This window comes from Streptopelia decaocto, assembly GCF_964273445.1.
Source record: "Streptopelia decaocto genome assembly, chromosome: 4".
Classification (NCBI taxonomy): domain Eukaryota; kingdom Metazoa; phylum Chordata; class Aves; order Columbiformes; family Columbidae; genus Streptopelia; species Streptopelia decaocto.
Genome location: NC_138658.1, coordinates 64964564 through 64976788, shown reverse-complemented (window position 1 = coordinate 64976788; position 12225 = coordinate 64964564). Strand labels below are relative to the sequence as shown.

Here is a 12225-nt window from a genome sequence, read left to right as displayed (position 1 = left end):
ACCCTGGTATTGGTGTTTTTTATTTTCACCTGTGTTTTACACTGGTGTCATGATGTCCATTTAGTGTACTGGTACACATCTCCTTGATGCAGATAGGGCTCTAGACTTCTCTAGAAATATCTGGCAAAGGTTAATGCCCTTTTAATATGTGATTTATATTGCTGCATATGCATATATGGAAATATATGCATGTATCTATCCACCAGACAATTTTTTGTTTAAGTTTGCCACTGGAGTTTCCTGTTCTTATCTTTCTGTGTTCTTGAGATGCTTGGCTACTCAAAATTCAGGATCGTATAGGTTGTTTAAGCAATGAGAAGGAATTAGTCGTGGTATTAGAGAACTTGGACATAACTCGGTTTGTGTGCCAGAATTCTGGAGTGCAGGGAGAGCTGTACAACAAGGTATTTGCAAATAGCCCCTGGTGAAGAGCTCGGTGCCTGGGGTCTCCAAGAGCTCAGAGTGTGCTGCATGTTCCAGCTTCTGTTCGTTTCTCTGTTCTTTCTTTCTCCTCTGTAAGAGCTGCTTCAAATCCCATATGTATTTGCTTTCCAGAGCAGTGTCCAATGAAACCCAGGACTCCTGGTACATCCAAATTTGTGAGATATCTTGCACTTTGTGTTACTCTAAGTGGTAGTGCCCTATCTGAAGTGAGAACTATTTTCACACAAGGTTAACTAAAGTTACAGCCCTAGCAGTATCAAAGTGATGGCTTCCCCAAGCAGGCAAAGAATAAAATTGCCCCTAATTTGCTGTACTGTAACAGTGGTGTTGACATAAGTCAGTACTTAACATTACTGACATGCAGTGCTTGGCAGCAAACAGAAACAGCAAGTGCATGTCACATCACTCGGCCAACTTCGAAGATCGCTGCTAATCAGCTGACATACCTAACTCTGTATTGTCTTCTGCAAGGAAGCACTTTTATTAAATGAAAACCTGCTTGTATGACTACTACATCCTGATCAAAACACTGGGCATTAACAATCGTTAAAAACACTGGTTTCTTTTACTGATGTTTTAGAGCTGCGATTTCTGTAGCAATCTCTGCAGTCTGGGCACAGGCGGGAGGCTGTCAGAGATTGCCTCGTAAGCTACAATTTTTAGCCTATGGTCCTTTTGAAAGGCGCTGTGTAACACTCCGAAGGAAAAACGAGTGTAGTGTCAGTACATGATCATCCAATATGGACACGTTCCTACTGACTCCTAGTAATTGGATTTTCCTGTGTCCTCAGTTCTGCCTTTGAAAATGTCAAGAAAAATTATTTTGTATAGAACAAAATAATAACAAACCCTTCTGCTCCACTATTGCACAGAGGCCCAGCCTAGCGTTACTAGCTACAGCTTAAACCCCAAGTGTGCACAGCCATACTAGGAGACAACAGTGTCTCATACTGCTTGACAGGCTGTGGGAGACCTCTAGAGCTGTGTTGTGTCTCTTCTGGTAATCAATTTTGGGAAACTCGAGGCTTTGTGGAACAGAGTTCTGTCTAATTGTGAAGCATGAATTCACTGTAACAGTTCAATATTAGACATTACTGAAAACAGTTCTTTTTTATAATCGCTCACTTCTGTGTTAACTTTAGGTTGATAACCGGTGGCTTCAAAAAGAGCTGGGATGTCCAGGGATGACAGGTATGTAACTGTTTTCTCTCTTTTCCCAGGGCCTGGGTGTGCTGGGGGGTAGGGACAGTAGCCGTGCCCTGGTGTCTGCTGTCATCAGTGGGACTCTTGATCCTGTTTGCTCAGGTGTTAGGGACAAGGATGCTCTAGGCTTCCTAAACAGCTCATCTAGAATACAGCCCCCTAGAATAGAGATGACCTTGGTTTTTACCTTGCTCTGAGTAATTTTCAGGAGGAGCCCTTTTTCGTTATCAAACATAATGATGTAGGGGAGCACCCTCTGATGCCCAGTGTTGCCAGTGTTGTGGAAAACCTATTACTTAAAGCTGATCTATGCATTCACTACCACTGTTTCAATACCTACTCTTGAAACTATTTTCAAAGATATCTGCAGTTACAGTAACTAAGATGCTTTGTCCTGGATCAAATCGTTACAGACTTGCAGGTCTGGAAGTGTTTCTGGGAGTTTTAATGCTCTTTACAGTGGGTATAAAGGATACTTGTCACTGATCTCAGATACATCAAGCATCCCCAGTGGTAGTTGCCTAATTGATCAAAATCGGGTACCCCGATACTTAGAGAGGTCACAGCTTGGAGGAGCTGCCTCTGAGGGCTGACTGCCACACACTCCTTATGTACATTTGGTTAAATCACTTAGTTTCCCTGAGTCTCTGGTCTTTGTTTATTGTAGAGAAAATAGTGTCCTGCCTTGCCCAAGTGTAGTGGAGATGAGTAGCCTGAAAGTTTATGCCATCCTCATACAGCACATTAACAGGGGCAATGCAATGTCTGAAATAGACCTCCACCCGTGGCTGCGTTTTCCCAAGAGATGATTTCATGACGTGCACTTGGCAAGAAATTACATGCTCTGAAGCAGTCATTTAGTGAGATGCCTCTAATTTCTTTGCCTTGTGCCATGGCTAATTCACAAATGAGTTTATTAGTTTAAATACGAAGGCAAATAATTCAGATTTGCTGAGCTTCCTTGGTTTTTACTGCGTTTATTCAACCTAATCTCTGCTGCTCGCATCTTACTTTCTGATAGGCTGCAAATTATTAATGTACCTTCCACTGAGAGAGGAAATATATATGGTTTTGTGGTTCAGAAGCAGCTTCTGGTGCTAAAGAAGACATGGGGAAATTGGAGGATTTTGACATGCGATATCTTTTTGGTAGTGGCTGAATCTCTGTGATTTTATTAGTAGGTAAATACAAGTGTTAAATGAGAGGCTGCTACAAGCAGTGAATTCTATGCTTGATCTTTTAACTGAGAATTGTCCTGTTCTAATAAACATGAATTTTTAACATATTTGAAGCAAGGTTTTTAGTGGTTTGATTTAATCAAGGTGCTAGGCTCTTTTTTTTTTTCATACTGAAGAAGTTCTTAATGAAAGCAGTGAGATGGGAATAAGACATTGCATTGAAAATACATAAGACGTTGTCATTGAAAATGGCATGTGCTGAAGTGAAACAGTTTGTGGCATCACACTGATCTCAGGGTTGCTGTTGGAAGCTTTTTTAAGTCATTTCTGGGTGTGAAAAAGCAATCCCAGAATAGCCCTCTGATTGAGAAACACGGTGGATTTTTGAGAGTTATGTTTGAATCTTCTCTGACATACTCAAAACAGGCCTGGAAAGTAGGTTTGTTTTGTCTTGTTGATGTCCATAGTTTCTTTGACTTTGTAACAAGAAAAGCTAATGGCAGCATTAAAATTGAAATACAGTAAATTACTACCTTTGCCTGTTCATTATTGTGTGTAATTGAAAGTTGGATCCTGTATCCTGGGTGGTTTTCAGGATAGGGAATAATTCAGAACAACAGCAAAAATACAGTAAGCAACTCTTTTCTTCCCCACTGAAATAAAGCAAGATCATTCAAAATTTTGCTGATAAATTTTTGGGGAAAGCATATCAGACTGCAGATTTTGGACTTGAAATATGCAGCTCTTGAGAGTTAAGAATTAAAATGACTGTCTTAGTTAAATCACTCTTTTTCCTCTCATTGTCAGGTGATTTTTAATTCTGAACTTGACATTTCACAAACTTGTCCAAGTCTTCACTTTCCTACTGTAATTAGGCAGGTTAGGAGGTGTTGTAAAGGTAAAGGAGCCTTAAGGACATACTGGAGTCTTTGCTGAAAACCTGTTGCAAGTCTATTTTAATTTTATATCATCCTGTTTAATTACCTGGGCCAAGTATAACCTTCACCTTAACTTATATCAAGAACAACTAAGGCACCGTAGCGTTATACCTGCCCTTCTAATGGTTGTCCATCTGTGCCACTAAAATGTTCAGGGCTCAGTGTGTTTAGCCTGGTGGTAAAGGCTTGTGCTTTAGCCCTGAAGTTCCCTGTTGTTACACAAAACTAACTTCTTAGGAAAGGACAGTATGCAGACCACAGACAACAGGTTTTTTTCTTAGATACCCATACTTCCACCCGCAGCCCCTGTGAACACAGACCTGCTGGCCCCACAGTCTCCATGCAGTAGGTACATTTTCTGCCAGGTCAGATCCTCTCTGCGTTTGCACACCCTGAGCAGCAAGTGAATGCAGCAAGAGCTGGGAGTGGGGAGCTCTCCGTCCTAAGTGTATTGCGTGTGCTGGACATCCAAAAGAGCAAAAGATCACTATGCAAAGCAGTTGTGCACAAAGCTGAGGAGTAGCAAGTGACTCCTGGGGGAGAACAGCAAAGAAAAAATGAATAGCATTAAATAGCAGAGACTGTTGTCAACAACTGTGCATTTGTCATTTCATATTGTTGTGGCACTGTGCAGATTGGGGCTGAGTGGATGCTAGAGTAACATAAGTGGTAAAATGTTACACCAATCTTCCAGCTGTTTAAACTTTAATAATATTTATTTTCATATTTCATTTTGTAGTTCAATACAAATTTGACCTACCAGCACTGGTAATTAGCTAGGATTTTGCAGCTTAAGACAGAGTTCTGGCATATCTGTTTGTATTTGGTTTATGGAGGATTAAATCGTGGGAAAAACAGTAATATGCTAATTAAAAGTAAAATAAAATATTTAGCAACTTGATAATACATTGAAAAATACGGACTGTTTATGTAGGGAAAACAAAGAAAATTTCATCTTAAAGATGGTGGTATGGTCTCACATCTTAAAATAAAGTGAAATCACTGCCTTTCTTTGATGAACTGCTCACTTGGCATCTTTGGCAATGTTTGTGGGAAAGCCCGGTATCACACCTCACCATCTGCTGGTTTGTTTGCTGGGAGGTGTTTTGGCCGCAGGTGGTGTGCTTCGGGAGTGCCCGGTGGCAGCCTGACAAGCACAGCTGGAGGAGGCTGCTTGGGCTGTGTCTCAAGCTGAGACACTTCCCCTGCTTTGCAAAGTTTGCCTTTCAAAAAGCAGTGGGAATAGTTTCCCTTTAGAAAGTAATAGAAGTGAAGATCAGGCAGCTGTGATAATGGCTTTTCTGAAAACAGACAGAAAAATTGCAAAGATTGAAGCTGTAAGACGAAAAGAGAGTGGAAGGAACAAGGAGATAGCAGAGTCAGTGTCAGAATTGGGGGGCATCTCTGAAGGGGCACTGACAATGGTGTGCTCGCGCTTCAGAGCAGCGGGGTATCAAAAAGAAAGCTCAGTCGTTGTTATTGAAAGGCCTCAGGGTCAAGCTTTAGTATTTTCCAACCTCAGATGGATCTATTTGTTAAAAAAACCCGGTTTCACAATGGAAATCTAGAATAGACATGAAAACCTCAGAATATGTTGTGCCCATACTATCCTATCTCAGATATTCAGCATCGAGCTTTTCAAGCAATCATCAGCCATCTACAATGCATCTGAAACCTTACCTCAAAAGAGACAGCAGGTGAATTGATAAAAACAATTGTTTTGTTTTGATGTTAAGAGTATGCAGCCAGTCGTGTGATAAAGCAGTTATGTTCTTGTAGGTCAAGTGGACTGAGCTGCGTAATGTTCTAGTGACAGTTAAATATATGTGGATCAGGAAAAGGTTATTTTAGTTAACTGACAGTCAATGCTACAAAAATAATGAGATAGAAAAGTGCTGCATTACTGTCACGGAAAACCAGAGTATTATAAAACAGCCTATATTGTTAAAAATTAATAGAAAGGATGAGAGAAAGTCTGGAGAAAGGCAGCAGCAAATGTTGCTGTATGGACATGCGTCACACTGATTGAATCTATTTAAGCAAAACCTTCCTCTGAGTGCCGGGAAGATACAAATGAACTTGCAGAAGTATCCTTGTAATCATTCTAAACATTGAGGCTACTTAACATAATGTCAAGAACCTGCAAAATCCCCAACCTCCAATTACTGATGATGGAGCAGCCGAATAACGTGCCTGGAGACTTCTGCTGGGAGCTGGGTGCATTATCTCGGGATTGCAAGTGTTGACGGAGCACAACTTGAAAACAGATTCATCTGTGTAATTAGTAATCCAGAGATTTATTCAGAGTCGAAGAACATGATCAGTTAATTAAATTGGTTTCTGTGAACTTGATACTCTCCAGAGGGGAGTATCAGGATTTGCTGTCACATGAAAAGTGCAGCTGGGTGTGCTGATGGAGATGTCATTCTGCATAGAGCACAAGAACAAAAGATATTTTATGAAGAAATTAGCCCTTTCTTCTTGGCTGACCTCCCTTCAAGGCAGTGGTTGCTCAACCCAGCCCATACACTTTGCCATTTTGACTTCTTAGTCTTACGAAGCCCTGCAAAGAAGCTCCATGTCTTCAATCAGGGTTCCTGTTCACTATAAAGGAAAGTGCATCACCTGTAGTCTGGCAAGAAAAGAAAAAGGAGAATTGGTGCTTCACCTCCATAGGAATGGGGTTCAATTGCATTAATATATGAGAGATACAGAAAGTATAAAATGAAATTTTTTTTGATGTTTGGATGTATCTATACAAAACTGCAAAGAGGCTTAATTCAGTAGTCAGAACTTAGGTTCAGAGTCATTGGAGGTGGGATATAGTATGACACTTGGGTCTGCTGGGGAGTGCCATGGCCAGGTGGGCTCAGACTGGCAGCCAGCCAGTCTTAGTGTTCAGCACTGGTGCCATCCTGGGTGATCTGGGATGTCGCTTAGTCTTGAAACAGAAATATGCCAGGCGTGTTTACCCTGAAAAAATTCCAACCCCAAAGATATGCAGACACTTGGTGTTGTAATTATACATATTACTGTTCTCACTAAGTTTACCTTGTTATTTTTACAGTCCCCGAATGAATCTGTTGCATTGTTTAGCAGTGGTTTAAGTAAAACTTACAGAGTGAATTAGAACTGATTATAAAATGCAAACAACTAGCTTTTTCTGGCCCATATATCCACAATTTTTGTCCAATATAAACCACTCACAAATAAAAAGCATGCAGTTCCAGCATGGGAAGACAGTGAAGCTCCCCATGTTGCACATGTCCATCTGGGTTCTGTAAGCAGCAGGTCTGCATCTCATTCACTATGTTAACAGAAATCTTTTAGGTGATTCATGTCCATCAGTGTTTTAAGCCTCTTTATAGGACCTCCTTTTAAGGGTCCAATTCTGAATGCTCTGTGCATGTCTTTTCTATTTACAGTTAGCAGTGTTTCTCTATATTGTTCTTCCAACAAAGTGGTATGTTTTCAAAAAGATGCTGCTTCTGATATTGAGATTTTAGGATCTTTAGCTATTCGTATTTCATTAATGTATAATAAGTTTTTTTTTAAATGAAGGCTTTCTAGAAAAATTTAGTTTGCCAAAAATCTTTGCTTTTCAATAAGTTTTTGTTCATATGAATATATATTGCTAATGATTAAAATATGGGATTTAAAAATTTAAAACTATTATGCAAGGAATGAAAAAAGTATCTTCTTGAAACACAGACAGTCAACTATCATTTAGAAATTTTCATGATGTATTTTGCTTCATTCTGCAGCTTTGCCTTTGACAATTTAATGTATTAAATTATTGATTTTCAGTATAAGCTCCTTTTATTAATGTCATAGGTGCTTTACTTTAATAAATTAAAGTGATATAGTTTCAAAGTTGTTCTTGTAATTTTTTGTGATATCATGGCCTACTCTTTCATAAAAATATAAGAATATAAGCTAGCATTTGCATTGCTAATTACTAAATTGTGAAGCATTTGATTTCCTGGGTACCCCAATTCAGCTGAAATAGATCTGAGACCCTTACTCAACTGAGAAGTATTTTTGTCCTGTATTGATGTGGTTAATGGTTAATGGTTAATTGGCACACTGTTTCTTTGACACAGAACACCCTTAACACTGAGACCACTCACGTTGTAGAGTGCTTACATTATTTACACTTTGCTGAAAGTTTCTTTGTGTTGAAAATATTCCAGCTGATTTAAAGCTGGAAGCTTTTAATTAATGTATTAGGTGCTTTAGTATTTATATGGCAAGGAGTTTTCTGTGGGGTATATGTGAGTTCCCTAGGTACGAAACAGCATTATTCTAACTCCTGCTGGGTTTAGTGGAGCAAATCCCATCTCTGTTTCTCTGTTTCCTGTCTGGCCTCATATTTATGCTGCCTGTATATATTTTAAGCACTTTGCGGGAGAGCACACTGGTCACTGACTGCACACAGAGGACCGGGTACCACAGGCCCCGTCCCTGGCTGGAATCTGCTGGGGCTGATGTGCGCTAAGGAGTTGCTGTTGGAGGTGGTGTTGGCTCTAATGCAGTGTTGCCTTGGTTTCAGCAATGTCCTCACCTCTGGTCATTCAAGCAGCTGAAGCCCCTCACCAGCTCCTGACATCTGCAGCCTCGGATGATCAGTGGAGCCATTCGCTGTTTGCTTCGGTCCCCTCATGGACAAAGAAGATTTTGTTCAAACGAGAGTCTTCTCTTAACCATCAGCTGGTCAGTAGAAGATGGTTTGCTACTTGTAATATTTGTAAGGATTGTAGCAATTATATCAAAAGTGAACATTGTTGGGAATTTACTATCCAATTAGTACATTTCTAATTCTGTCTCAGGTGATTATGCTCTCTTGATGTGGCTTCAGCAACACCAACTAGTTGTGAGACTTCCAAATAATTGTTGTGACAGATACAGCTATGTCATTGCTGCGTAAATTCTGCTAGACGCTTAGTAATGAAATGCGTCTGTATAGTTTGATAGACTTCGTGCATGGTGTATTTTGTTAGGGAATTGTGATGGCCAAAGGATGAATATATCAATTAAGATACTTACAATTGTGGGAATAAATAGTTCATGCAAATTCACACTAGAAAAAAGGATTAACTATTGTGATAACAAAACTCTTACATGTGAAGGTGACTAATACCTCTAATTTTTTTTTCTTGTTTCATTGTTTGCATAGTATAACTTATGCTGCAGTTTGTGAATTAAGACATTTTCATGCACTATGTAGACTTTCCGCCTTCCTCCACAGCCTGAAGATGTGTCCAATACATCATTTTCTTCTGGATTTGGAATAACCCTTCAGAAATGTGGTGTGGTAAGTTTTCTTACATTTGTTTTGCTAATTCGATAGGAAGTTTGTACCCAAATGCCCTTTAAAATTAGGAACAGAATTGTGTCCATGCTGAGTATTTGTGAGGATGTCCATTTTGGTGTTAAGATGGTCACACCCTCTGTAAGAAGCACAGTTTTGCAATCTTGGTTCAAAACTGAAGGCAGTCAGTGAAATCTCTCAGACTTAAGGGGATTTTGGACTGTAGTCAAAGTAAATACCTCAGTATGAATTTGTAAAACTAGGAATGGGCAAAGCCCTGTGAACTCTAGGAATTGGCCATAAGGTTGGGCAGAGATAGAGGGTTAGAGAAAGCTTCTGAGATACTGTTCTGGCTCAGTCATGGGTGCCCTACCTGTGTCAAGTATGGACTCCTTTTGAAGGATGGGGCACTGAGCCCCGTGTTGCCCACCGTATCCTTGGGCGTCCTATCACGTTGCCATAGAAAAGCCAATGTGTCACAGTCTGCGTATTCAGTGGGACTCAGCTATAGCACAGTATTTAATGAAAAAAAGGTTTCATTTGACTTGTGTAAAATGCTTATGGGAGCAAAGACCTCCCTACTATAAGGAAATTTTAAACGTTCCATTTTATTTTTACTCTATGTGGCATAGGTTGATAGATTTACCTAGACTATTATTTTTTCTTTTCTTTTTTTCCCTAGGTGTTTTTTTTGTTTGGTTGGTTGTGGGTTTTTTGCTTGTTTCTTTGTGGTTTTTTGTTTGTTGGTTTGTTTCTTTTTTTGTTGTTGGTTGGTTGGTTTTGTTTGGTTTGTTGTTGTTTGTTTGTTTGTTTTTACACTGTATGAAGCGAGTCTGAAATTTTATGATTAGAGACAGTTCATCTTACCTGTCCCTTGGAGAGAGAAAGCGCATCTAATTTTAAGACATATCAGAATTCAGCCACAGAAATGCTGCATAGGAGGGTAGAGGACTCCGTAACCAGATCATTTGCATAGTGAAGAATGAATATGCATCTCATGTCATGGCACTGATTACCTGTAATGTTGTTGTTGAAATTGCTGCATATCATAATTAATGAGGTCGTATAGTGAGAATTTCAGACGTGAGAAGCAGTAACACGGGATATTCTGCTTTTCTGGCTGTAAATTCCCAATTTTTACATCAGAGCTTCTCAAAAAGTGAGTTTGAGACAGTTACATGTTTTTTCTGCTATTCATAGCACAGCCTCACACAGCCTCATTAAAAATTGTGAAATCCTGATATACAAGATCAAAGTTTGTCTGTTGTAGATGGTAGGATCATCATAAAATAACTTTGCAGTGCTCTTAGTTTTAAATTACTAAAAACTGTGCAATTGTATGTGATTGTATTTCACCTTCAAATGCAGTTCACATTTTATTTTCCTTTACCTACCTTGTAATCTACTTCAATTCTAATTCATCTGAACAGATGCTTTCCTGCTAAGAGACAGACTGGCCATATGGTGGCTTTTAGCTGTTTTAAATGCAAAAAACTGAATTTTGCACATTTTCCTCCTTCTGCCACGAGTGGCTCCTCAGAGCATGGAGATGACATATGTTTACTTCTTGGAGTCAGGATTTTTCCAACGCCTTATCACAGAAATACCCTTATTGAAACTGGGGGGTTTAAAGTTTACCTGTGCTTCTGGCACCCAGTCCCTTCCTTCTTTCCTGAAATGTGCTCCTTTAAGAGCTTCATTCCATAGTATGATATGGACTTATCTCTGATAGCACTTCTTAAGGACAATGACCTTTAGCAGAGCTGGAGCGAATCTTCAATTTTGTCTGTTTGGCTTTTAACACATTTACTTGTCTCATTTCTCAGTCTCCTAGGCATTGTTGCATTGCAGATCATCTATGATACAAGCATCCTTCATTTTTTCCTCCTTTCTTGTTTCTAGTTGTTCTAACTTATTCCCAAAGTTCCTCCATCCCTTTCACTTCCATGTCAATTCCTTCCTCCTCGCTCTTCTCCTCGCCTGTTCTTGCTCTTGCTGTGGTTCTTTCACTCCACTCTCCCAGGCACCTGAAGTGACATCACTTCCAGGGGGTGATGACACACGTTTGAGTGCACACTTATGTGTCATCGGTGGCTGCCATTGGGTTTGGTTCCTGTAGCTCCAAAAGCAAGAAGAACATCTTCAGGGACATTAAAGGAGCCCATCCCAATGGCAGCAGTGTATGGAGTAGGTTCTTTCTAGAAAAGGTCAAACCCAAGAGGTTCCTTACTGCTTGAGTCTCATCTGCTGCTTTCTCCAGTGCTATCAGGAAAAAAATTCAAGTTTTTCCAATGCCTTTGCGATTTAGCTTGAAACTGGTGGCCAGTCAAAAACAAAGAATGCAAAACTTGTATTCAGTATTAATCAGAAATGCAACAGATGTGGCCTTTTTACCACCCGAGGAAGACTGTGGTAGGAGGTAGGTGGTATAGTTGGAATATCTCTGAAGGGTTGCTTTGTTTAGTCACTGAATTAAGAATTTTAGTAAATGAAACAAAATGAAAAAAAAGTGCAAAATCAGTTGGAGAAAGAGAATGAACAGTGTGTGGGAGTACGCATTAAGCCTCCTGCCTAGGGGAAGGAGAGGACCAGTGCTGCCATATTCCCCCACCTGTTTGTGAACATACGCATGCTACTTTATCTATTTTATTGTACAAATTTACCTAAATTACTGTTTACATCCACTCTCCCTAAATGGAATATGTTTGTGCCTGATTATAAGCACAGGAAGAGACCCTGAAATCCTCATTTTTTGCCTTCATCTCACAGAAGAAGAGAGGAAAGGTGTTGGAAAATGAAGGGAGGAATACGTTTTTCTGTTTCCCCGTTTCTCCAGCTCCCTCTTTTGCTGGTGCATACATGTTTGTACAAGCCCATCCACACTTACTGTGGAGCATAATACAGTATTAACAACTTGTACAGTTTAACCTTGAATCTTTCAAGGTGTGTTTTCTTGTTTTGATGACTGGGTCAGGGTCTCTGCTTTGTGGCTTTGGATTTTCTTTATGTGGCTTTGAGCCTTTCTTTCCCAATTAATTTTGTTTGTGCTTTTTAAAGCAAGTTTCTAGCACAGGTTGAAAGGCAACTTGACTGCATCATGCCAATTCACAGAAAAGGAGAGAGAAAATCTGCCAAAATACATCATATTTTT

General features: G+C 39.8%; 1 protein-coding gene across 1 annotated transcript in view; it reads left to right on the top strand.

Annotated features, from left to right (window-relative positions):
* The window catches only part of EVC2 (EvC ciliary complex subunit 2), a gene marked incomplete at its 5' end in the record, with an annotated part of 72502 nt that overhangs the window by 1498 nt on the left and 58779 nt on the right, over window positions 1-12225 (top strand). The window contains 3 exon segments of the mRNA XM_082051470.1: window positions 1587-1635; window positions 8316-8476; window positions 9012-9077. Coding sequence (XP_081907596.1) covers window positions 1587-1635; window positions 8316-8476; window positions 9012-9077 — 276 coding nt within the window.